Source organism: Myotis daubentonii, chromosome 1 (genome assembly GCF_963259705.1).
Source record: "Myotis daubentonii chromosome 1, mMyoDau2.1, whole genome shotgun sequence".
Lineage (NCBI taxonomy): Eukaryota > Metazoa > Chordata > Mammalia > Chiroptera > Vespertilionidae > Myotis > Myotis daubentonii.
This window is the reverse complement of record NC_081840.1, coordinates 9728703-9756205: the sequence shown is the minus strand read 5'-3', so window position 1 is coordinate 9756205 and position 27503 is coordinate 9728703. Positions and strand designations below refer to the sequence as shown.

The 27503-nt window shown below is 41.8% G+C and overlaps 1 protein-coding gene across 4 annotated transcripts in view; it reads right to left on the bottom strand.

The window, feature by feature from the left end:
* Positions 1-219: 219 nt before the first annotated feature.
* The window catches only part of RPS6KA5 (ribosomal protein S6 kinase A5), a 129559-nt gene continuing 102275 nt past the window's right edge, over positions 220-27503 (bottom strand). For 3 of the 4 annotated variants that reach the window (XM_059688130.1, XM_059688150.1, XM_059688141.1), the window contains exons 8-17: positions 25521-25671; positions 22479-22640; positions 20538-20663; positions 20010-20143; positions 18679-18772; positions 14649-14819; positions 11410-11601; positions 5178-5337; positions 3428-3591; positions 220-2115 (exon numbers count right to left, since the gene is read on the bottom strand). In XM_059688130.1, coding sequence (XP_059544113.1) covers positions 1876-2115; positions 3428-3591; positions 5178-5337; positions 11410-11601; positions 14649-14819; positions 18679-18772; positions 20010-20143; positions 20538-20663; positions 22479-22640; positions 25521-25671 — 1594 coding nt within the window. In that variant the 3' untranslated portion in view covers positions 220-1875. The remainder of the gene's footprint in view (positions 2116-3427; positions 3592-5177; positions 5338-11409; positions 11602-14648; positions 14820-18678; positions 18773-20009; positions 20144-20537; positions 20664-22478; positions 22641-25520; positions 25672-27503) is intronic. The other variant, XM_059688137.1, reaches the window with a different exon arrangement.

Genomic DNA, 27503 nt, shown 5'->3' with positions numbered 1-27503 from the left:
TTTCTTAATTATTATAAATCTGTGCCTGATGGAACCACATTTTGTAATTACCTGTATTTGGTAATAATTCATGAAAGATCTTCCATCATTACTAGGAATGGCCACAAGCTGGGAATACAGTTGATTCAATGAGAATCATGTAGCCATTTGGGCCACTGAAAAGTATTAAAAGCTATTTCCAATAACCATTGTGGACAAAAATGTGAAACAAGATAATACAATATTTTGAAAATATTTTAATATTTGCCATTTTTCTTGCTTGTGCTAATAATATATACATTGATTTAGCAATAAATATACTACTGTTACATAGAGTGCAATATTTTTAGTATTCATAATTGGCTGAAATTAATGCTGCATTATCTCAATAAATGAATAAATAAATATCACACCCAAATTCCAAACTAATGCTCCAGAGGTTATCATTAACAAAAACGAAAAGAAATGTATTGGGATTTATCTTTTAAGCATGATTCCTGTAAACATGGCCAAGATCACCTTTCTCAGTCCTAACATTTCGTGTGATAGCTTTAAAAGAAAACAGAACATACAAATTCTACCACTTCTTTTTTTGCATAGGAAGTGAATTAATCGTATCTGTAAATGCAGCAATCTCTCAGTAAAACGTTTTCATCACAAAGCGCATGTTTTGTGTATGAATTCAGAACTTTTGAGCAATAAAAGTGCTCTGCATAAGTTTATAAAATATGCTTTCTGGATTCAAAATTTAACAGGAAAATTTCCAAATAAGTCATAGTTATGATTTTAAAATATTATGTACATGATATCCAGCCACAGGAGGAAATGCCTCACTGTAGACAACACAGTGTACAAATATAAAGCACAGTGTTGAACAGAATTTCCCTTTAGCTTTTCCTCACGTCGGTGCCCGCGTGGCTGATGGTGACGTTATGCCACACGGCTCATGCTACTTGTTGCAAACAAGGTAGAAGGGGGTGTGAGGACAAATTTAAAGTAGATAACAAAAAAAAAAAATGGCAAAAATACAGTACATACGCTTTAACCAGTGCACTTCATAAAATAGTTTGCTTTATTCATATTCTTTTATAAAGTGCAATGTTACCTAAAACAGAGACATGTACCTTAATGGCTCGCAATACCATTGAACAAACTGCCAGGACAGAGCAGTGCAAAGAGCTGAGCATGCACTCAGATGGGCCCCAAAGACAGAGCCTGGGGCCATGAGTCCTTATAGCTTTTCTTTTACCTTTTGAAAAAGATTAATAGAAGGTTATCATCATATGTAACCATAAAATAAAAACAATAAGTTAAAATCCTCGCTCAGAAATAAGTATATGCCACACATAAAAGTCATTACAGAATCTTTTTTAGAACAGACATTTTTTCTCTGATAAATCCCTGTTGAAAGGGTGCAAATCTCTTAAAAGCCCACATTATCCACAAGGCGAAGCAGAAGGTGTCGCCACAGTAGGAGTAACTTGCCGGCGGACCGCTGAAAGGCCAGTGTCTACTCTGCGAGCAGTTCGAATCTGGCCGGCCCCTGATCGCATTCACAGGGGCCTCTGCTCCTTCCAGAACCGTCCTGCTGGCACCAGGCAGGTCACTAAACTGTGTAACCTGTGCTTCGTTCACAGTCACATTCTCTGTCCAGTGCTTTAGGACAAGGATAACCAGTGGGTTTTCCTGAAAAAATTCCCCAAGAGGCAGATTCCAATGAGACCAGCGGGGCTTGTTTTTCTGTTTGGTTGGTGGTTTTGTTTTTTTGGCTCATTCAGGATATTTTATTTCCTTAAAGTAGACAAGCTTTGACTTTGACGAAACGTCACCTCAGGCATTGCCGAGGGAGCAAAAGTGCCAGGCTCCCGGGTCACAGCCCTCCCGTTCCTGTGCCATTCAGTCCGAGAACTGGAAGAGGGGCTCGGGGGTGTTGCTGTCGGCAGGGTTGCTGGGCTGCAGTGCCTTTGTGGGGGTGGTTTTGCCGTGGGAGTGAGAGGACGAAGAATGGGAGCTCTCGCTGGAGCTGCTGCGCGTCTCCGTGCTGGTGCTGGTCTTTTTCATCTTCCTTCTCTTAGCCAGGGGGGCCTTGTCGACATTCTGAAGGCAAAACCCCTCTCTCTTGTACTTGTTAAAGGCCTAGGGGAGAGAAAGAAGGGAACCCCGATGAAGGTACAAGGACTGAAGATTCCTTGGCAACTATGACTTACAGCAGGAGGCGACTTTGGCTGTCACCCAATAGCTCCAAGTTGTTTGGGGAACAAAGTCCTAAAACCATTGTATCCAAATCTCCTGTGGGGTACAGCGTTCACTGGGCGATGGCTGAGGCTGCTGCTTACATCAAACCAGCGTGGCTGTCCGGGAGTCAGGATTCCCATACGTCATTTGAAGAAAGCGCTACCTCTCAATAAGAAACACTGACTGACTGGAAATTCCTGAATACTATCAGCAATCCAACACACCCCTCTCCACACCCCACAGCTGCTACCCCCATTACTCTACAGTTCTGTGTCTGAGATTTAAAATTCTGACCACAAAGACCCAACAAAACAGACTTAATCCATGCTGGGCCCCTGCTCTCCACTTCCAAGTCAATGCAATTGGGCGTTATCTTGGCCAGTTAATCTACGCAGAGGAGATCAGGGGTACAAACCCCAGGCTGGCTTTAGCCTCTGGGCAGCCTGCCTTCACTTTTCTTAGCCTCAAGCCCTGGCATGGCTGTGTTGCCCCTGACAACCTTGCATCCTGTCACTGAGAAGATATGGATCATCTGCTACAAATTCTTGCAGTTAATCTCTTTATACCTCACCTTATCCTAGTTCATTAACTTTTAAATCAATTTCTGCAGCTGAGAGGAAGCGCTATCCCTCCTTTCTCAAGGTAATCCCTTCAGCGGTCACTGTATTTCTCCTTCACTCATTCACCCCTTAGACAACTAGCTGAATATGTTTGCATCTGCTGGGCATGAATGTGCGGCTCCTGCAATGCCGGCTCAGCCTTTCAAACACAATCAGTGCCGAATGCCCGTACCTACTTCTTATCCCTCATGGTCTCTAGAATATATGAGGCCCAAAAGGGTTGCTGAATGAATGAATTTTCACGGGTGCCTTAGTTCCTAGTGTTTATCCTTTTAAAAGAAAATGATTTCGCTTATTTGAGAGAAGAAAGTCCTAGTAGTAGGTACATGGTTTTCATCACCTACAGGAAATCTTCAGCTATTCCAATACCGCCCACTGTCTGATCTCACACACTCATTCCCAACGTCCAGGAAGGGAACTGTGGGTTCACAGTGACTCTGGCCCAGGCACTTGCTGTTTGTAAATGTGTCTGTATCCTGACATTGAAAGGACTCTTATTCCTTATTTTAACTGCTATTACTCAGAGTGCGTCTCGGAGGTTATCGGGTATCTGATTCCTTTCAAACCCCACACCGCAGAGCACAGGCCCTTACGTGGAAGGTGGCCTTCACGCAGGTGTGCACGGCGGCTCCTGAAGACCCCAGGATGTCGGGAGTCATCAGAGGGTTGGAGGACAGCTGACTGCCGTCTTGGAGCCATTCATTGTATCTCAGGCCAGACATTTTAAGCCTTTTATTTGGATCAACTGTGAGAAGTCCTGTGGGAATAAACAAGACATTTTTATTTTGTGATCTGCCATTTCAAACAGTTTAAAATCAACCTCAGATATAAATCTCAATTATGTTCACATGACATGATGGTTTCTATAAGGCTTCAACCTCCTACAAAAATAATTACCCTTTCATATGCTCTTCAATGCCCTAGTGAGCACTGGATGCTAATGAGAAAGCCCACAATAGCCTATTTCTAGGAGGCTGTGGGCTAACTGACTTTTCAATCAGGAGAAAATAGCCACCCCGACAAAGACTCCCCAGGGTGACCGGGTAAAGTCCGAATGAGGAAAGAGTTAGACCTCCTTCACGCCTGTACCAGCACCTTCTCTAACTCAGGGGGTGCGGTCAGGCCCAGAGAAGTGGAAGTGGAGACCCAAAGAGGAGTTCTGAGGAGGCACAAAGACAAGCCCCAGTTTTCACATCACCGGGGACCATGTGCAGGAGGCCAGGGGAAGGGCTCAGCCGAGGGAGCGTGGGCACCCTGGGCAACTTCCAGAAGGCAGGTCCTGGGGGATGAGAGAAGTGGGCTCAATGAGAAGGGGTGCCCAGGGATTAAGAAGAGCTAGTGCATAGGAACGCGGGGTGCAGGGACCCAGAATCTCGGCACAACTGAGGAATCAAGTGTTCACAACGGCAGAGGCAGGCAGGGCCCGGTCGTGAAGGGCCTTGAGTTTTCAATGTGCTGTGATGGGGCATGACCTGAGGTTAGTGGATTCTCTGAAGGATTTTTACAGAGACATGAGCACATCTGGACATCAGGAAGGTCACTCTGCCGACTGATGATGGGGAGGTGATGTGAGAGGAAGTGAGACAAGTTGGAAGAAGGTTGTAGGATCTTAGGAGAGAAATGGTGATGAGGACTAAGGTGTGGCCACATGAAAGGGGAGAGGGGTGGGAGGAGGGATGCTGAACCTGCAGGAAGCAGTGACTGGCTGTGGAAGGCAGGAAGGCTGGGAGCCAATAGGTGTCCGGCTTTCTGTTTTGGTGGCCTGGCTCCTTGGCAGTGCAAAAGAGGGAGATGTGAGGAGGCACACATTTGGGAGAAAGGAGAGTAAAAAAGTACAGGTTCGGCCCTGGCCGGTGTGCTCAGTGGTTAGAGCGTTGGTCTGCACACAGGAGGGTCTCAGGTTTGATTCCCAGTCAAGGGCAAGGGCCTGGGTTGCAGGTTCAATCCCCAGCCCCGGTTGGGGTGCATGCGGGAGGCAACCAATCAATGTGTCTCTATCCCACATCAATGTTTGTCTCTCTCCTTTTCCCTCACTCCCTTCCACTCTCTAAAAATCAATGGGAAAAATATCCTCAGGTGAGGTTTGACAACAACAACAAAGAGTGCAGGTTCGATGTGGAGGTGCCAGACTGGGATGCTGGTGGATCCAGGTGCTAGTTCGTGTGGAGACAGTGGATAGGATCACTGAGGGAGAATGTTCTGATAAGAAGCAATGGCACAAGACAGCAGCCTGGAAGCCTTTTAGAACACAGACTCCTTGAGTAATGAACAAACATATGTGTAATGGCATGACTCCACTTCAATCTCTGCACAGCGCATAACAAAATTTCCTTAGATTCTTACCTTGGATCAAATCTTTAGCCTCTTGGGATACATTCTTCCAGGCTTCTCCTTCAAAGGAGAAATCTCCTGTTTTGATTTTCTTCATGATTTCCACTGCACTGGTGCATGTCAAACTTTTGTCATGAGATTGGAATGGAACTTGCCCAGACAACATTGTATACTATCAAGAAAAAAAGAAACAAAGAATGTTTCAGCAGTTTATTATGATTGGCATTACTGGGTTTAAAAAATTATGTGGCTTCTATCGCTGAAACAACCAACACCTTTCAAAGACTTGTAAATAAAGAGGAATGGCTTATTATGACATCAAGATTTAAAACCATTTATTTATAATAAAAGCGTAATTTGCTAATTAGACCAGACGTCCTTCCGGATGAAGCCGGATCCCAGGTGCCAGAGGAAGCCTGTGCCGGCAGCCAGGGGAAGGAAGACCTACTCTTGCATGAATTTTGTGCACCGGGCCTCTAGTATAACTATATTCAGAACAAGAATGAAAAAAGGATACCCTGTTTGAAAAAGAGGGTGTTAAGGTTAACAGAAAATTTAAAGACAGCAGAACCCTGAATAACTATTTTTTCTATCCAATTCCATAGCCTTTCCTTAGGATATTAACTATGGATAAGAACTTTAAAAATTTTTTATTTGGCCTTCTTTATTTTGTTTGTAATTATCCCAATTTTAATTTTATTTTTTTCATTGTTGGGTTAAATGTGATCAACTCTCTACAGTCACCTTATTTCATTGTAGCCACATTTGAAATTTTACATGAAAGGTAAAAAGTCAATAGAGCCCTGGCCGCGTAGCTCAGTTGATTAGAGTGCTGTGGGTTGATGCCTGGTCAGGACACATACAAGCAGCAACTAATGAATGCATAAAAAGTGGAACAACAAATTGATGTCTCTCTCAATCAATCAATAAATCAATCAATCAATAAAATAAAATAAAAAGTCAACAGGAAGACCAAAAAGCTAAGGCTTGTCTTTGTAGCAAAGACTGGATTTTTGAAAGGCGACCCTTAAACTTCTCGGAGGGTCTGCTCTCAGCTTGCTGAGCGACTTACAGGCTTGCAGGGGTGAAGGGAGCTGCAGACGGTGGTGGGCAGACTGGTAGTTAGGTAGTAACCATGTCTGTGCGCAGACCAGAGAACCGCATGGTGAGAAGGGTGGTAGTGCCAGTTGGTTGGGAGGGACACTGAGAGCAGAGCCCTAAGTAGGAGGCATGGAGCTGTAGAGGCTCCCAGCGACTAGGAGCAATAGCCTTTATTCTTCCCTGGTCATCTGTCTGACAAGCAGGTGCACCCTCATGATGGCAAAGATGGTGAAGCAGTTCTGACACACTGGCTTTCAAGAAAGATGGAAATTCCCAGGCAAGGTGATAAATCTATATATATAAAAGCCTAAGCATCCAACCGGTAGCAATGACGCACAATGACCAACAGGAGGCAGATGCTCCTACCAGTAGCGATGACACGCACTGAGCACCAGGGGGCAGACACACAACTCAGGAGCTGCCAAGCTGCGGTGACTTGGCATCTGCGGTTCTCCAGTGACGCATCTGGAACCAGAGAGGAGTGAGCCTGATTCCAGGGTGTGTCACCGGAGGACTGTCCTCTCGCAATCCGGGACCCCTTGGGGGATGTCGGAGAGCCAGTTTCGGCCTGATCCCTACAGGCCAGGCCGAGGGACCCCACCGGTGCATGAATCCGTGCACTGTGAAAAGCACGGTGAGAAGGGTGGTAGTGCCAGTTTGGCCAGACGGGTCATGCTGTGCTGTCTGCTGAGGCAGGACAGTAAGAAGGTGGGACAATTCCCTGGGGAGTGGAATGAGGGAACAGGAGACAAAATAGTTAAATAAGGCTGAGCAATTAACAGCCTGCTAATAAATTGCAAGATCTTATCTTCTCTAACCAAAGACACTTGGGAGCAAATAGTTTACACCTCTCCTCCCCAATCAGACAGTGAGTAGCTTAGATCACCCTGGTCAGGAAGAGATCACAGAGACACAGTTGGTGCCATTAGTGCCAGCCAAACCCCAGGATGGATGAAGTCAGGGGAATAAATATCAAAAAAGCCCAGTTAGAGACAGACAGATCCAAGATAACAATAAAGCAGTGAAGCTGACCAGAAAAGGACCCCTACTCCCCTATCTGCTCATTTTGATGCGTCAGCATATTAAAGGACACACCTGGCAAACTACTGAATATTCTGCTGAGACCCTCCCCTGAGAACTCCCCTACAACTACCACCTTTAGAGAAGAGGTAAGAACCCTCAAGACAAAGGACCCTGTGTGCTCTTTCTTGAGCACACCGTGCACCCCTTTCCTCAGGCGTGTACTTCTGCTTTCTTTCTCCTAAACTCTAAGGATCCCCATGAGACTTGCAACCAGGGGAGCAGCAGGCAGCAGCAGCTCATCTGTCCTATAGTTTCTAAATGCTGTGTCATACACTGAATGTGTGTGCCTCCAAAATTCATATGTCGAAGACCCAACCCTCCGTGTGACTGTATTTAGAGAAAGGGCCTATATGGAAGTAATTTAAGTTAAATGAGGTCATGGGGTGGGGTTCTGACTAAACAGGACGTGTGTCCTTTCCAAAAGATGCACCTAGAGCTTGCTCACTCTCCCTGAGAACGAGAGGAAAGGGTATGTGAGGATACCCCCATGCTGGCCCCTGGACAGTGCACTTGCCAACCTCGAACTGTGAGAAAATAAGTGCTGTCTGTAGTACTTTGTTATGGCAGCCCTAGGCAGACGAGGCAGTGGGTAAGCTCTATGCTAATTAACATCCTGCACATCCATGAGGTAGACTGGGTTGGGATCAAAGCCACATGTGATGCATCTTCCTGAAGTATTTGTTTTAGTCAGTGGGGGTAATAGAAATTATTTTCATGTTAAAATATCCTCATCCATATTTGCTAGATGCAATATGCAAAAGGACTATAGATTTCTAAGGCAAATCAGGAGACTCCAAATAAGCTTTCGGCTTGCTATGGGATAATTCAGGCTTTGTCTCGGATCTGCAAGAGATATGCATTCATTTATGTGGAAACATTTGCAAAGCACTCCTTTTTCTTGACAATTTAATGCAGGTGTTCACTTTATTTTTCATCTGTGTTTCATTATGCATCTCTAAAAGGGAAGGATTTTTAAAAACCACAATCACAACACCATTATCTACCTAAAAAAATTAGCAGTGATTCCTTTGTACAATTCCATATTCAAGTTTCTCCAATTATGTTATATGCCCTGTATATTATAATCACATCTGTATGAGTTAGCTTTAGGTTAAATTTAATAAATAGAATTGAAATTAGAATTTGCTTGAATCAGAATTCAAGAAAAATGCAAACACTGTTTCTTATCTTTTTAAAAATCTTTATTGTTGAGTCCTAGCTGGTTTGGCTCAGTGGATAGAGCGTCGGTCTGTGGACTGGGGGGTCCCGGGTTTGATTCCGGTCGGGGGCACGTGCCTTGGTTGTGGGCACATCCCCAGTGGGAGGTGTGCAGAAGGCAGCTGATCGATGTTTCTCTCTCATCGATGTTTCTAGCTCTCTATCCCTCTCTCTTCCTCTCTGTAAAAAAATCAATAAAATATATTAAAAAAAATCTTTGTTGTTGAAAGTATTACAGATGTCCCCTTTTAAAAGTGTCATTTAATCTATAAGTTCCCACGCTATTTTTCTTATAATTTATTTGCTGGAGAAACGGGGTTTGTCCTGTGGAACTGCACACAGTCTGGACATGGTGACTGCTTCCTTGTGGCATCATTTAACCGCTTCTCTGTCCCATTTCTCTTAAAAACCTGTGAGATCTAGAGAGAAGCACAGCTTCTGTCCATACCGTCACACAAAGTTGTTTCCATAGAGACAGCATTCAGAAGCTCTAAGACGATATTTTAGAACCGTAAAAAGGATGATGATTTAATTGGCTTATATTTAAAGTAAGGTTCTTTTACAGGGGATAATCTTATATTATTACAAAAAAATATGAAAGGTTCTTTTTTACTTAGACATATTTTTTTCAGGAGAGTGCTACTAATGTTTACGTCCCTAAATAAAACTCTCAAGTCTATAGAAGCTAGTTGTTTATTTTTATTTTAAAAATCTGATTCATAAATTTTAGTTTGAAAATTATAAAGATGACTTAGAATTACTGAAATAAAACCCATATGAAACTTAAACTAAAAGAGGAGCCATCCTGCAGGGACACCTGGCTAGCCATTAGGGGAAAGCAAGCTGACACCAAAATAAACCCCAGATGGAGTGCTGGTTAAAGTATAAAAATAAAATATAATTCTAGAGGGAAATTTAGGAAGATATTTTTATAATCTAGGGTTGGGGTAGAGTGACAATCTGAATCAGAGCAGGTTCCATAAAACAACAGACTGACATATCTTACTACATAGAAATTTTAAAAAATCTTTTCTATTTAAATCCCTCTGAAAACAAAATTAAAATCTCATATTACTCTAAACAAAGTTGTGGAACAAAGGACAAACCAGAAAAACATTTCCAATACTAATGGCAGACAAAAGATTAAAAACCTTAACAGAGCTTTCAAATCCAGTAAGAAAAATTCCCCACAGGAAAGTGGGCAAAGCTCACACACAACAATTCCTAAGAGAAAAGTACAAATGTCCAGATACATGAAAAGATGTGTAGACAACATTCATCAGAGAAATGCATGCAAATGACAACAGCAGGAAACAATTTAAGACTGAAATTGATAGTCTTCCATGTATTTGCATATAGTTCGGAGAAGATACAAAAAACCTGGAAGGAGGGAAATCCAGGCATAGATTTCAAAATAAAGATGTGTATACCCTTCTCCTAGAAATCTAGTCTAAACAAATGGTGAGACAAATGTAAGCACATATATAAACAATATTCATGTGTATAGTTTAAAATTAGTGAAAAAACTGGAAAATGCTAACTTCTCATTAGTAAATGGTTAAATAAACTTTCGAGACTCAAACTACGTGTATACTATCCTCTCATTTTAAAAAACCCAAGTATATATGCATGTCTACAGAAAAGCTTATAGAAAGACATAAGGAATACACAGCATGGTGGGGAGGGGCAAGGGATTAGAGGGAGAGGGAGACCCTCTCTATGATGAGATTACCAGTGATCTCACTTTTTTCTTCTCTTTCTGTAGCCTCTGAAAATTTCTCCCTAGGATCATGCATTACACCAGTGGTTCTCAACCTTCTGGTCCTTTAAATACAGTTCCTCATGTTGTGACCCAACCATAAAATTATTTTTGTTGCTACTTCATAACTGTCATGTTGCTACTGTTATGAATCGTAACGTAAATATCTGATATGCAGGATGGTCTTAGGCGACCCCTGTGAAAGGGTCGTTCGACCGCCAAAGGTGTCGCGACCCACAGGTTGAGAACTGCTGCATTACACATTATATGCATAAAAAGTAAAGTTATTTTGAAGAAAAAACAGACCCAGATCTTGCTAGCTTAATGTTCCCTTTCTGATCACTGCAGCCAAGGACATTTTGTGAAAAGCATGCTGACCAGGATCACTATCAGTCACTATAAACATTTGTAATTCTATTATTAATTTGTAATTTCTCCTAAATGATATTAATTACATCTTTAGCCTCAAAACCTCAAAGAATATACATATTCTCTCCTGAGAATATTTTTCTATTGATTTTGAGAAAGAGTGGAAGGGAGGGGGAGAGATAGAGATAGCGAAACATCGATGTGAGAGACATACATTGGTTGGTTGCCTCCTGCATGCACCCCAACTAGAGGTGGGGATCGAGCCTGCAACTGAGGTATGTGCCCTTGACAGGAATCAAACCCAGGACCCTTCCGTCTGCAGGCCAATGCTCTATTCACTGAGCCAAACAAGCTAGGGCTCCAAGAATATATTTTTACTGTTTTTCTATTGAGTCACTTTGCTATTTTCACATTATATCTAACATGCATATCTTCTGAAAATACACTGTCCTTCTAAAAACACAATATATAACTCTTTTATTCACACAAAACACAGCTGCCTTAAATATTTCAAAATAAACCAAAATAAAAATTCCTATACTTTCTCCAATGCAAATTTTAAGAAAAGGAAACAGCCTTCCGTCAGGCCTCTAACGGAAAAGAAACCAACTTGCCGATTTTGTCATGACTTTAGGAAAACAAGCAGAGAGAGAGGCAGGTACAGAGGACATCTGCGAGCGGACTAGGCGTCAGGCTCCACTGAAATGCACTCACCAGAATGACTCCCAGGCTCCAGAGGTCGCAGGACTCGTCGTAGCCGTTCTGGTTCAAGAGCTCCGGGGCAGCGTAGTGGAGGGTGAAGCACGGGGTCTTGAGAGGCTGATTGTCAGGTGGCTTTAAGCGCGCAAACCCGAAGTCAATTATTTTAATTTCCAAGTTGTCATTTTCATCAGTGAACAGTAAATTCTGCAAAACACAAACACTCACATCAGTCTCTCACTGAAACGTCACGGGGCTTGGTGATGCCATTTAGGTAAATCATGTCATTACTGGGTTCAGGCACAGAGAGGGTCTGACCGGGAGGGGCTGGGAGCTGGACCTCAGTGTACTGTTGTTCTCTGCTCCGACATGTTTTGTGTTATTTCAACCTGACAATGTCACGGGAAACATTTGTCGACTGCATCATGTCTCCTCTGACGTCAGAGCCTCTTCTAGGCTTTCCTGGAACTCTGTGTTTGCGTTCTACTTCCTCCACCAACCTTCCTTCCAAGATGGCTCGCGTGAGCCTGCTCTCCATTCGGAGACACCACCCAGTCGTGAATTTGAGATGGAATGAAAATGGGAATATAATTACATAGTTACATGTAAGGCTTCACCACAACTGAAGTCACGGGTGGGGTTCATGGCTTGTACTTGAGAGCCGTCTTCAGCAGATGACTCCGGAGCTCCGCCCCCGGGCAGGCACTGCGCCTCATGCAGGGCAGGGAGATAAGCACACCTGGCCCCTGGTCATTGAGCTACTAGATCTCTGAGAATGACTTCAGCTTATTCCTTATCAAGAATGGCAGTGGACTCCCTGGATCTCAGTCCCGGAAATGGAGGGGATGTAGCATGCCCCGCTCTCCTCCTCTCCCAACTCTAAGAGGAGCGGGGTGTCAACAATCAGGAATGGGAGGGAATACCAATTCAATCTCCTTGTATCTTCGTCTCAAGCTCTGCCTGAAGTGAATTTGATAGAATTTTTCTTCATCTTTTAAGACGATGGGAACCAACTTCAGAAATACAAAGCAGCTTATACGAATGTCAGCCAGCTTCTAAATTTATCTGATTCTCACCTAGAATTTAGGATTTTGCCTAAGCAGAAAATGAGTGCCACATAAATATCTACCAAGAGATACAGAATCAGATCTTAAAATGCTACCTCACTGGGAAAAGGATTAAATGCTTAGTTTGGAAATAATATACTCTTTCATTTAAAAGTCAAAGTGAAAGCTCTTTTGTTACGAAAATGTTAGTATAAAGGTACATTTTCATTTCTCTAAAAAATAATTTTGATTTAGAATTACAACTGTAGTTGAATATCGTAAATAATCTGACAAGTCTTCATTTCAAACGACTATGTGAGAGGAAAGTTTTCTAACAAAAGAAGAATTAAGTATCAGTGAACTAGGAAGGCAAACTAAATCCTGCTGGAGGGACAGTTGCATCGTTTGAGGCTCATGAGATAACAGATGGCCAGTTATCAAAGAATAAAACATGTGAAAACGAATTCTATACACTCATGGAACAGATCTTTTCAACCTAAGAAAATTACATGCTTGTTCCTTGTCTATCAAGAAAACATTTAAGTGGTGTGCTTTCACATTTAAAAATAGACAGCTAATCTCCGATGCACAGAGCGCCATATTTTCAGTGGGCGTTCTGTAGGAGAGTGAGAACTATGATGAAGGAAGCAGAGGGGTAGCTGTCATAGTTGCAAGTTCATAAAGCAAATGTAGTTTTGATGAACTACTAGTAATAAGAATAACAGTAATATCTAATACATAGACTGGCCCTGGCCAACGGGCTCAGGTGGCTGGAGCATTGTCCCGTACACTGGAAGACCACAGGTTCAATTCTCAGTCAGGACACAAACCTAGGCTGTGGGTTCAATCCCCAGTCGGGGTGTGTACAGGAGGCAGTCGATGCATGTTTCTCTCTCACATCAATGTTCTCTCTCTCTCTCTCTCTCTCTCTCTCTCTCTCTCTCTCTCTCTCTCTCTAAAAATCAGTGAGCATGTCCTCAGGAGAGGGTTGGAAAAAGAAATACATAGGCTGAAGTTTAAATACTTTAGAAATTGGTCAGTTATATTTGAATGTACATAATTTGATTTTTAAAAACATCCTCTTCATGTCAATAATCCAAGATACTTAAATATAAGACAAAAATAGTGTGTTTTTTTGAGCAATATTCTTTTGTGGTTTAACACAAAAAATAAACACCAAAAAATAATTTTAAAGGTACTTAAAAATGCATTATAATCACACGGAAAATAAAAATGATGTTCCATTTTAAGGAGAAAATATGTACAATTTTGCATAGGGTAAAGGATAACTCATTGTTATTATTTATAAATTACTGGGTTTTGCTTTTAAATTTTCATTATTATTTTGATGGTTTTCTGAAAGGGAGGAACTTTCTTACTTTTGATACTAAAAAGGGATCATTCTATAGCTAGAACCTTCTTAACCTTTTAATGAAAAGATATGTGAAAAAGCTGCTATTTCTGTACCGCTACACAGTTCTATAAGTACATGAGCAAAGAAGAGCACATATAAGGATGGTGTAACCGATTAAACCAAGATCATTCTTTGTGCTTAATATTTAGAACAGAATTATATATGTTCCTATTCACGAGCTAATTGATTTGATTACAATGTGAAAAATAAGCTTTCAAAATATACCACTAAAAACCCCCCTTTAGCCCGGCCAGTGTGCCTCAGTGGTTGAGCGTCTACCCATGAATCAAGAGATCATTGGTTCAATACCCGATCAAGGCACATGCCGGGGTTGCGGGGTTGATCCCCACTAGGGGGTGTGTACCAATGTTTCTCTCTCATGGATATTTCTATCTCTCTATCCCTCTCCCTTCCTATCTCTAAAAATCAATTTTAAAATCTATATAAAAATTGTTTAAAAAAACCCTCTAAAATGGTATAGATATAGAGGGGATATTATTTTCTGCTACAAAAATTTCCATTGCTATTTTTAGCCCACAACTGTTGCATAAAGTATTTCTCCCATAAAAGGCTCTCACACTTACAAATATAACCTCAAGATGATCAGCGGGCAAAAAAAAAAAAAAAAGACGGATTTATTTTAGGCTGAAATAGAAAATAAAAAAATCCAAGAAACATGGTATTTCCAGGTATGTATTTAGCAGAAAGCCCTGAAAGTAAAAAAGCCCACACATCTGGGGGACAGTTAATAATGAGGCTGGATGGACAATGTGAGAGAATGCGTTCTTCTATACCTCAGGCTTCAGGTCTCTGTGCACCACTCCGACGTCATGCATGTGGCTCACAGCTGAAACCAGCTTCCGCATGATGTAGCTGGCTTCGGTCTCACTGAAGTGCTTCTTTTTCTTAATGCGTTCAAACAGCTCTCCCCCGTTCAGAAGTTCCATAACTAGAAAAGTGTGAAGCTAGAAAACAAAGAAGAATGTGGAGGGCCTTAATGAAGAAAAATTTATTAACATATGAAACATTTATTGACTATAAACTATCACCAGTAAATTTAAATAATCCTTTGTTGCAGTCATCAACAGCAATCATGTGTTTTAGAAGGGCTCTGTGGCTTTTTTAGAATTCTATTTTGGTAATGGAAAATTTCAAGTACTGCAGTGCAGTCTTAATATATTCTTCTCTTGATGAATTCTTTCATTTGAATTTCATTCTAACCCTCTCTATCAAGTTTACATATCTTTCTTGTTAAAGTGTGATCTAGCACTGATAATGTAAAATTGGCTGCTTTAAATAATATACAAGATTTCTGATAAAAGGCGTTGTTTGATGATGCCACTTTAAACCTGTTAGGGCTTAACAGATAAGCTTTAGAGTTCCTGGCAATACCGATGGCCAACACCCATAACTTACTGTAGGTTGTTGTTTTTTAAATAACTGCTTTTGATCTAAATGGCATTATCTTAATTAGTTTAATCAGTTATATACTTACTAGGCTTTCCGTAAAGAAAATAACATAGCTATCAAAAAGCAAAGGAGCTGAAACCAGTTTGGCTCAGTGGAGAGAGCGTCGGCCTGCGGACTGAAAGGTCCCAGGTTCGATTCCGGTCAAGGGCATGTACCTTGGTTGCAGGCACATCCCCAATAGGAGATGTGCAGGAGGCAGCTGATCAATGTTTCTCTCTCATCGATGTTTCTAACTCTCTATCTCTCTCCCTTCCTCTCTGTAAAAAATCAATAAAATATATTTTTTAAAAAAGCAAAGGAATTACATTAGCCCTCAAATTAACACATATGGTTTTAAAAATATATTAAATTAAAACTTCTAGCACCAACGTCACTCAAAAACCAAAATATTTATGTTTCCCTTTGAATTAGCAAAATCCAGAAAACTTGCTTCATAAAAAAGACAATTATAAATACATCATCCTGCACATATTGGGTAAAATGTAAAGAGTGGACAACCTGCCCTAGCCGGTTTGGCTCAGTGGATGGAGCGTCAGCCTGCGGACTGAAGGGTCCTGGGTTTGATTCTGGACAAGGGCACATGCCCGGGTTGCAGGCTCAATCCCCAGTAGGGGGAGTGCAGGAGGCAGCCGATCAATATTCTCTCTCATCACTGATGTTTCTATCTCTCTCTCCCTCTCCCTTCCTCTCAGAAATCAATAAAAATATATTTTAAAAAAAAAGAGTGGACAACCCTTTTAGTAAGAAAATTGTTCTCAGGTTACTAGTGATCAAGCCAATTTGAGTTTCTACATCAGACAAATAAGGTCAAAGTTGAAGTATATGCTTGTGAGCTTTTAAAAAAAATGGAGGGCGGCCTGGCAGGTGTGGCTCAGCGGCTGAGCGTTGACCCATGAACCAGGAGGTCACTGTTCAATTCTGCTCAGGGCACATGCCTGGGTTGCGGACTTGATCCCTACTAGGGGGCATGCAGGAGGCCGCTGATAGCTTATTCTCTCTCATCTTTGATGCATCTATCTCTCCCTCTCTCTTTCTCTCTCTGAAATCAATAAAAACATATTTTAAAAAATTATTTTAAGAAATGGAGGGCAATACCTACCTACTCTATAGTGGCTTAAAAGATAGGGATTGGAGTCAAAACTGGATCTACATGCCAATTTTCTTACAACAATGGGAATATTACTTTACCTCTATGAACTACCTTTAGGATCCTTACAAATAAAATGTAGACAATGAGAAATGTTTATGTGACAGCTTGACTAACAGCCCTCCCAAGACGCCTCTAGTCTACTCCGCAGAACCTGTGGCTGTTACCTTGTGCGGTAAAGGGACCCTGAAGTTGTGAAGGAGGATCTGGAGATGGGGAGACTACCTCAAGCATCCATCAGAGTCCACACTATGAGATGGGGCTATGGAAGCAACAGGTGGATGTGATTCGTGGAGGGTGACAAGTCGAGGAAGTGGGCACTCTCTAGAAGGTGAAAAAGGCCACTGAATGGACTGTCCCTTAGGGCCTCCAGAGGGAACCAGCCCTATCTGGTAATGTGTTTGTACTGTTTAGGTTTGTGGTACTTTGTCACAGCAGCAATAGGAAACTAACAGAGTCGTAAAGCACGAATCCTAGTCCACAAAATGAATTATACTCTAGCCCAGTCAAGGGTGCAGTCCCGCCCGCAATCAATTTCACCCAGTCGTAGAAAACAAGACTGCGTGGACTGGGGACAATCAAGCCACCTATCACCATCATGGGTAAAACAACCCAAGATGTCAACTGCATACTGGAATGATAATATGTTTATACTAGTACCTACAGGATTATACCATGAGATAATTTATGGTCTAGTAACTCTTGAATCTAAAAATAGCACCTAATAAATATAACTTGAGACTTAAAAAATTCGGAATGCAGTTCCTGAGATCTGACATCAGCCGGAAGGTCAGAGATTGAACGTCTTGGCTGGGAGGTGGCTGGGGGACAGCTGCAAAACCACAGGGGTGGGTGTGGAAGGCCCTCGACCAATCCCATGCTGAAGGTGAATCATCGCCTTCAGCAGATGGTCCAGGCTCTTCCCAACACCCCCCCCCCACCCCCACCGGGATAGGGATTGCACCACCTCCACTGTAGGTGACGAGCCCAAGAGGTGAAGCAAGGAGAGGAGCAGGAAGGGCATTCCCTACTGAGTTCTTGCTACAAAGACATTCCTTTTCTGGCTATGAGAACAAAAGGCAAGGAGACAATGAGATGATTTTTGCTTACCCACCTGATGTGAGAACCAGCTCGTCTTTCTGCCTCTCCTTTGGCAGTAGAGCAAAGTAATTAGAAGCTTGCTCTGAAGTTGAGCTGGCTGGGTTCAGATCCCAGCACTTACAAACTGTGAGACCCTGCCCTGTTCCTTAGCTTCTGTGGGTTTCCGTGTTCTTACCTCATTGAGTTACTGCAGGGACTGAACAAGACACTCCATGTAGTGTCTGGTACAGTGCCTGGACCACATGAGGTATGATAGCACACAGCCACAGTTTTTATAGTTATGATGCTGCTGCTGCCTGGTTTCACCGGCATGTATCATTGTCGGGTGCAGCACTTGGGGAAATTTCAATGTGGAGAGAAGTGGGCCACAGCTGTCCTGGGACAGGGATGTTACCACAGTACAAGGGGAGGGCCCAGAGCCAGAGACCAGGCTTTCCCAACGAGGTTTTCACTGACTTGCTATGTGACCTTGGACAAGTCTCATGACCTTTCTGAATCCCAGTTTCTTCTTTGGTAAAAGCAAAGTCTATTTCCTTAGATTTATTAAATTTAAAAAGGAGTTTTAGCTGGATTTAGCTCTTGTGCCCAGCATTTTGTCTTGAGCAGGGCTGTGTCCCACCCAGACCCAGAGGAATTTCTGCCCTGGAAGACATAGCCTGGAATGGGAAGATGAAAGGGAAGTTTATTTGCCTTTCTGCTTCCTGTTTGTACTCTAGCTTGCTCCAATTAGGCTTAAGGTTCTCTACGTTCTATTTTAGAAGTAAAAAGAAAGTCGAAGGCTTAATATTCCTGAGTCCTGAGAGGTCTGAGGGCTGAGCTCCGGAGGGAGCAGCTGAACTGGTGTGAGCACAGTGCGGCCGGCGGCAGTGGCCTCTGTCTTGCCATGTCATCTACGGCTGCCGCTGAAGGAGAAACGCAGAAGGGAAAGGTCGCACTGACTTGGGGGTGGGGAAGAGTGTGTGTGTGGAGGGGTTGGTTTCTCTGCCCCCTGTAGTGGCTGGTGATGTCCCATATTTTTAACTCTAACCCAGGAGCACCAACAAAGCTGGTAAAAAAGTAAAAACTTGAATGTGAATTAGTATGCACAGAAGAGGACTGTGGACTACCTGATCATGAAAAACTTCGTGCAATTTCACGATATTGGGGTGTCCTTCACAGAGCTTCAGTGCTGTTATTTCTTTCTGAGTATTGGCTTCCATCCTACGAGATGAAACAGTTAGTCTCTACAAACCTCTGCGCCAAGTTTTATGTCAGTGCTGCTCCAAACTTCATTTTGTTTTTATTTACAGTGTATTCAGAATATAAGTGTCAAAGTATGAGAATGAAGTTTCCATGAAAGTAATGAGTCATACTACCCACCAGAACAAGCAATGCATTATTCTGAGAAAAGACTGTTTCTGAGTCAGAAAAGAGCTAATCACACGAAGAAATGGATGCCCTTCTTGCCCGACAATTTGGTAATAAGAATATATGATTATGGAGGTAATAACCAGTTACCAAAACAACCTGCTGGCTCTCAATGCTACCAGTAGGTTGCTAAATAATTATTTTTAAAAAAGTATTTCAAATAAACAACGAATAGGAATGACAACAGCTGCTGAACTCACTAAGCCAGTTTGATTAAATATCACTGCCATGGGAGTTTTCTCACAGGAAAATCAAAAGCCTATCATACTATGATTTATGTCTGAAATGGATTCCTTTATCTGAAAATATTAGAGTTAGAAGTATAACGGATCAATTGAGAAGCCAAATGGCCAAACCTGTGGGTAACAAGCCTTTGAATACACTGTTGATTTCCTTTTAAATAAAAGTATTAATTTATAGAATCCACAGACTAGGATACTATATAACAAAGGGGTAATATGCAAATTGACCATCACACCCTCACACAAGATGGCCATCCCCATGTGGTCACAAGATGGTCACCACAAGATGGTCGGCAGGGGAGGGCGATCAGGCCAGCGGGGGAGGGCACTTAGGAGCGACCAGGCCTGTAGGGGAGGGCGGTTGGGGGTGATCAGGCCTGCAGGGGAGGGCAGTTGGGGGTGACCAGACCTGCAGGGGAGGGCAGTTGGGGGTGATCAGGCCTGCAGGGGAGGGCAGTTGGGGGCGACCAGGCCTGTAGGGGAGGGCGGTTGGGGGTGATCAGGCCGGCAGGGGAGTGGTTAGAGGGTGATCAGGTTGGCAGGCAGAAGCAGTTAGGGGCAATCAGGCAGGCAGGCGGGCAGGCAGGTGAGTGGTTGGGAGCCAGCAGTCCTGGATTGTGAGAGGGATGTCCGACTGCTGGTTTAGTTGGCAGTCAGACATCCCCCAAGGGGTCCCAGATTGGAGAGGGTGCGGGCTAGGCTGAGGGACACCCCCCTCCCCAGTGTACGAATTTCATGCACCAGGCCTCTAGTGAATTCATAAGAGAAACTGCCAGAAATGGTCATACCTTTTGCTGATTATTTTGACTGCAAATGCTTGGTTACTTTTTTTGTGTATGCACTTTCGACAAATTGAAAAACTTCCTTCTCCCAGTGGCTTGTCTTTCAGATCTAGGTCATAGTGCTGATAGAATGGAGAGTCCTGATAGGAGACCAACATCATTTAACTTAGGAAAATATCAGTAACACACATGGGTTAAATAAAACTGCAAAGTAATAGGACATTATTAATGTTAATAAATATAAATGGAATACATGCGTGGATCATCTTCTAAAATTCATCTTACTTTAGCTCATTTCTATGTTCATCTGTATCATTGATTTAAGTCACATAATTTTCGATCATTTAAAAAAGGAGCTCATTCACACTGATGTTAATAATTCTCTAGGGCAAATAATGCTATTCCATTTATTCATTTCTTAAAACCGCATCTTGGTCGAATGGTAAGTCTATTAAGTTTACTGGGCTTGAGAATGTTAATCAGTATTAGTATCTAAACCATAAATATGTCATTTAATTAACCACATCTATATACCTTGATCATTGCACTCCTGGCAACATTTGTCGCCCCAGGACGTTCCACTCCTGTGTGACACTGAAGAGGATCTACAACAGCTGCGTTGGGCTTGAAGAGAATAGAAGGAGCAACGAAGGAATAGCCCTAAAATACAAAAGCAAAGGTGAGAATACAGATCTGCAATTTTCCAGTTAAACATAGACTAGACTGTAATAATTTTTTAACTCAAGAAAAAATAATAAAAAACACTCAAATATTCAGTAAGATGATTCTAATTTTATTGTATTTGTAATCTAAAATGCAAGATTATTTCAAATTAATAGAAAAATGCTTTCCAGAAGGAGATAATGCCATCTTCTGGTAGAACTAAACCTATTCAAAATTAAAGGCAGAAAAATACCTCTCCTCAAAAAAAAAAAAAAAAAAAAAAAATGCCGCTTCTCTATTTCACACCAAAAATCTGACTCATAGGTGTAATTCTTTTGCATTGCTGATAAAAGTTTATTTGTAAACACAACTAACTTCTCAAAAAAAGTTGAGTTAAGGTATTAAGCAAAGTGGTCCAAGTGCCACTGTTTTCCAAACTAGAAAAAAAAAACAAGTTACATTCTAGTTGGTTTCTAAGTCAGCAATTTTTTGACTCATTCTATTTCCTTAGACTTATTAAATTTAAAATTAAGTTTTAGAAAAGGAATAAAATCAAGTGGCAGAATGATGTCCTGAACCAAAAGTGACATAATGATGGATGATTAACCTATTCAGGCTAGAACATTCACTAGTTCAATGAACATTTTCTAAACACCTACTATGTGCCCAGCCAAGTGCTAGACATTAGTGTCACGAATGTTCAGAGACATGGTCTGGATGGCCAGGTGCAGCCATACTTATTTGTGGAAGTCAAAGGAGGGAAGCTATGATGCCACTTAATAGAATATTTCATCTTAAGTCTGAGAAAGATTCTTTTCTCAATATAAAATCCTTTCTAAACATTTTTGAGCAGTTAAGATTATTCACTGAAGACAAAGAATCAGATAACATTATTTATGAACTAAAGAATCCTATATAATAAAAGGCTAATATGCAAATAGACTGAATGGCGGAACAACCAAACAACTGGTCGCTGTGATGTGTGCTCACCACCAGGGGGAGTGTGCAGAACATGGCGGGCATTGGCTGCATCAGGATGGTGGAGCAGGTGAGTGGGGGTGTGAGACCAAGGTGGGACGCCAGTTGCTGTCATCGGGGCGAGCCTCTGGTGGTTACTGAAAATTCTTTGCTCCCACTCACCGCCCAGCGCTCGCACCTGGGCCAGCACCAGCCCTGCTTGTACCCACTGCTGGTGCCCAGCACCAGTCCCGATCACTCAGCGCCATCAGCGGGTGTGAGCACCTGCCGTGGGCCCTGATTGCCACTGAGGGTTTCTTCATCTCCCCCTGCTCCTGAGGGATGATCGGGGCAGTAGCCGCTGCTCACACCAGCTGCTGGCGCTGGCCCCAATTATTCCATGCCGTCAGCGGGTGCGAGTGGGGCCAGCGCCCATCAGCACATGGGAGCAGCAGCAGCAGCAGGAGCGGGGCTGTCGGGAGACAGGGGACCAGGGGCCATGGTGAGAGGGGCCAGGCGGGGGCGTGGAGGGTTGGCCAAGACCCGCCCCTATGCCTACTGCAGCCTCAGGGTCCACAGTTCCTTTTAAGGTGCACAAAGTCGTGCACTGGGCCCCTAGTCTTTCATATAAATAGGGATAAAATGAAGTAGTATTATGTGTTCTATAAAAGAGCCTGAACTGAAATAAAATTTCAGGGATAAAAATCAAGTTTTTCTATCAAAAATAAGCACATAAACAATGTTTGCTATTTAACAAACCATAGCTTTAGAAAACAATGTTTAAATCGCTGTATTTAAAATTTTTGAAGATTCAAAGCATGCGTGGCCAACGCACATGCGCAGCCCGGAGCTCACCTGAAACAGCCTCTCGGAGTTCTGGGGCAGCGCTGCTGGGGAGTAGGTGGGATCCATTTCTGTGAACTCTTCAGCAAAGTTACTCACATCTAATTCATCTCGGATGACTGGCTTAAATGGTGCAGGCACTTTTTTGGCAGCTAAATCATCCCAATTTATTTTCTAAAATAGAGGAAGAAAGTTAGTACAAAATAGAAATCAGCAAAGTTGAAATATATTTTCTAAGAATAACAAAGCCAGATTAGGATTTTAATTGATCATAGAAAGAGGCATATTTCAAATTAATGATTAAATATATATATTTATAAGCATGAGTACATTTTCTGATGGCAGCTTAGCAGAGCCTGACATGGAGTCTCATCATGTCCTCTAGGGGGCACCAGGGCACCCTAGTTTACCCTTAGGGACAACAGAAAAGTAACTTTTGTTCTGAGCCTCCAGGGAAAGGTTAAGCCAAAACAAAACAAAACAAAGCAAAATAAAACAAACTCTAATGAAGGGCTTTACGAAGCCTGGTGAGGATGGCTATGAAGTCTAAAGGCACATGCCTATTCTCTAGAGGCAGTGTTACTTAGCTTTCCTACTGGTCATCTCGACAGATCAGAAAATAAACTCAGCACAAGGCATGTATTTACTTACATCTATAAGCTTAAATGATACTATCATACTGATGACTCTTTCTCATTCCACTGTATTCATGCCTCTTAAACACTGCCTCTTCTCTTCCCATGGGATAATCCAAGCCCCCTTTCCACACATAGCAGACACTCACTGTCTGATAAATTCTGCTTTATATTATTCAAATGCAACCCTCTGCTCTTTTTTTTTTAATGCTCCTTTTGTCACTTAACACATCAGATAATGCTTTACTAAACTGTGCCCTACAGATATCCTATTCAGATATGTCTTCAAGTCTATGATGTCATCATTGATAGTAAGACATTACATTATGCACCATTAAGAAAGAAAAAGCAGCCCTAGCTGGTTTGGCTCAGCGAATGGAGTGTCAGCCTAGAGACTGAAGGGTCCCAGGTTCGATTCCAGTCAAGGGCACATGCCCAGGTTGCAGGCTCAGTGCAGCAGATCGGTGATTCTCTCTCATCATTGACGTTTCTATCTCTCTTTCTCTCTCTCTCCCCCTTCCTCTCTGAAATCAATAAAAATATATTTTAAAAAAAAGAAAGAAAAAGCATTACCAATTAGAACAGTGAGATGTTGTCCACTGTAAGATGTATACTGATTTCAGAGAGGGTAAAATGTGAAACCTGCATTTCTAGGTTGGTGACATTGTGTAAGTTCAATCAACTAACATAAAATGTTTTTATTATGCCCTCTTGTGGAGGCAATGGAGATAAAATCATTAAGTTGCTCGAATTTTTCAACTAGAATGGTTTTAGAGATCATTTATCTACTTTATTCGACCCAGATGGGAATTGAGCCTGGGAATAAGAATTAACCATTTCACTTAAACATTAGCTAGTGGAAGGGTCAGGATTTGAACACAGTCTCTTGACTTCCTACTAGTGTTCTTTCCTCTGTGGCTATAATGTTTTCCATTTTATGATTTGTGCTTGGCTACTGTACATACATTAGGAGAAACTTCTAGAGTAAGGAGGTAATTTAAAGAAATATGTTGTTAGCAGGAGAATGTTTAGTATATAGAAAATTGAATGCTATTATAACCCTTTCACCTCTACTCCATTTAGGTCTTTAAAGTAGAATTCTGGTTTTTCCTTAAGTGTCCTTATCATTTAAAAGGTCAAGGCAATTAAATAACCTAAAATTACTATTCCAAGCTAGAGAAAAAAGAATTCTCTCTAAAATGAAGGATATATTGTAATATTCACAAATACAGGGAATTGTGGAAAGAAAAATTCTAGGAAAATCTGATTGGAGATATTTTGTTTGAATACTTCTTTGAATTTTATCTTATTAATTTTTGAGCCAAACTCCTGAACAAGATATATGAAATAATTTGTTCAAATGTTAACTTTTCTATGCCACATGAATCTATGAAATGTGCATACTGAGAAATTAATTTTATTCTAAATGTATTTGCCGCTATGGTCAGTCTCTACTGAAATAACTGCACTTTTTTGAGCACAGAAGTAGAGATAATTCTTACTCTCAATCACTATTTGTTCTTCCATATTTAAAAACAATAAATAATGTGAAAGCTTACTCTACAGCAGAGTTTTTTCTTTGCATTGGTAGCTATTTTTGTTTGTTTTGGTGCTAATAATGTAAAAGTTCAGTTTGCAGAACAAAAATAAAACTTGGATGTCCCTTTAGACCAGAAATATTTAGGTTATGCTTGTTGATATGAAATTATTTAAAAGCCAGAAGCTCGAGGTATTACAAATCAAGGTCATAGTATCCCAAGTTGACCATTTAGACTGAAATAATTGAAACAGCCAACTCAGTCAATTCAACTCCCCGCCCCCCCCCCCCCCCCCCCCAGTTATCTAACATTTTTGGTTTGTTTTTGTTTTTTGACAAAATTGAGCAAACTGAGTTGAGCAGCTGTGTTAGTATCCTGTGGTGTGGTCTCATTAGGCTTCTTCAGAACAGGAAAAGCACTTTCTTAAGTACAAAGAAAATAAGAAATAGGGAGATTTCTGAATTCTCTGAGATTTCTCCTGGGAAAAGAAGAGATAAAATCACTATCTAAAAGGTACAACACAGTGGATCATGAACTGAGAGAGAAGCAAAACATATAATAAATGTCTCCTTAGTTCATATGCCTAAATCTTGTGATCATAAATGGAAACTAATACTCAGAAACTCTAATCAATTAGTATGTAAAGAATCAAATGTTATTATGATTCCCCCAACTCCTGCTTCATTTAGGGAGAAAGAGACCACTTAGGTCTCTACCAGTCGAATTTTGATCGTTCCTAAAGGGTCCCTGTCACTTAAAAAAAAGTGCCATGTACATGAAAATAGGGAGAAAACAACTCAAAAGAGACCATGTTCACTCATTCCACCAAGAATGTTGAACAGTGAAAACAGCAGGGCATAGATCTGCTCAATAACTTTCACCTGAAAAAAGAGATGCTCTTTGATTTCATCTGCATCACGCGGACCACATCCCAATCTTTTCTTAGGATCTTTCATCAGAAGACGCTGAATCAGGTCTTTAGCTAAAGCACTCATATCTTGGGGGTACGGAGGCTCACTTTTTAATATTCTCCTGCAGGCAGATAAAACTTGTGGTTAAAACAATCAGAGGACGAAGTGATAGAGACGGTATTCTTAGCAGAAACAAGAAGAGCACAATGCACTTGGGAATTGAACAAATGTGAAAAACATACACAAGGATATTTAAAATATGAAATCAAATTTCTGAAACTTAAGTGAGCAGAAACAAAATGTACTGGCTCCTTTTTCAATATTAATCAATCCTAACACGAAGCCATCACCCAAATATTTAATTGGGAAGAAATGAAAAGACAAGACCTTGGGGCCAGACGAGACCACCCACCTATGGACTAAACCCCATGACGAAAGATTTCACAATGGAAGCAACTCTTAATAAATTCAGGGAAGTGAGTTCAGTATCCAGATTTGAAAGGACAAACGAAGCTCCGAACCATACCCGCCTCTCCTGTCTTTCCCTGCATCCAGCAAACATAAGGGCCAGCGGGAGTGCAGCAGGAGGAAGACTGAGGCGGGGCGTCAGACCACCTGATGTGGCTCTGCTCTTGATATCTGAACAACCCAGGCTTCTGCTTCACTTCCTACCACAATGAAACAGACAGGCAAGCTCTGGAAGGCAAGTGCCACTCAAGGGCACAGTCAAGTCTGCTCCTTAGTATGGAAAGTAAAAAATGAAGATAATCCAGCCCCTTGATGAAATATCTGAATTTATTCTAAGGTCACAGGAGAGATCAATCCAATCCAAATAAATGTACTTTTGCCCCCCTGAAAAGCAGATCAATAATTTCATGAGAAAGAAAGAGTGGAAGGAACATAGAAATTAAGAAGCTTAACACAATCATGGAGATACACAATTATTCATTATTTGGGTTTACAAAAATGCCGCCTGTTGTGCATTAAAATATGAATAAGTTATGGGTCAAAACTGATAAGTTTATAAGACAGTACAGTGTGGTAAGAACATGGACTTTGCAGCCAGACTGAGTTCACTCTCAGAGTTAAACAAGTTTTGCTGCTTACTGGCTGTGTGACCTTGAGGCAGTTCATCTCTTTGTATCTCAATCTTATCAACTGTAAAATGGGGATAATAACATTATTTACCTGAAATGGGTATTACGGCGTTTAAATGAGCTAAGATAGGATGCACAGCACGAAGCACAGCAAAAGCTTGATAAAATGAGCTACCGCTATCCTATATAATAAAAGCCTAATATGCTATGTGCCCAGGAGTCCGGTCAGCCATTCAACCAATCAAAGCATGATATGCTAATGACATGAGAAGGCTGCTCAACCACTTGCTATGAGGTGCACTGACCACCAGGGAGCAGACAGTTGACCAGTCGACCAGTCACTATGACGTGCACTGACCACCAGGGGGCAGGTGCTCCGACTGGTAAGTGAGCTTGCTGGGGTGCCTCGGCCTGGCCTGTGCCCTCTTACAATCCAGAACCCCTTGGGAGATGTTGGAGAGCCAGTTTCAGCCTGATCTTGCAGGCCAGGTTGAGGGACCCCAATGGTACATGAATTTGTGCACCGGGCCTCTAGTACTTCCATAAGTGGAGACTGTAGCAGGTAGCCCCTGAGAATCTGTAAAACAACAGTGGAACTGTAAATTTTTACTAAAAACTCCAGCAGTGCTGTTCATTGCAAAGCTACTTCAATTTCTAGCACTCCATCTGGAGAATGTAGGGGATGACTGTAGAACACGTGAAAAGATGAGCAGCGCCCTCTTTTTATCTCAATTCTTTACATTCTTCCATTGCTCACTGCTTGGCAGGATTTTCAGCATCAGAGACAATCTTCCCCTCAGATCAGGTGCCCGCATGTCTGATAGAGAAGCCGGGAGCCCTTTCCTCAGGGAAAAAC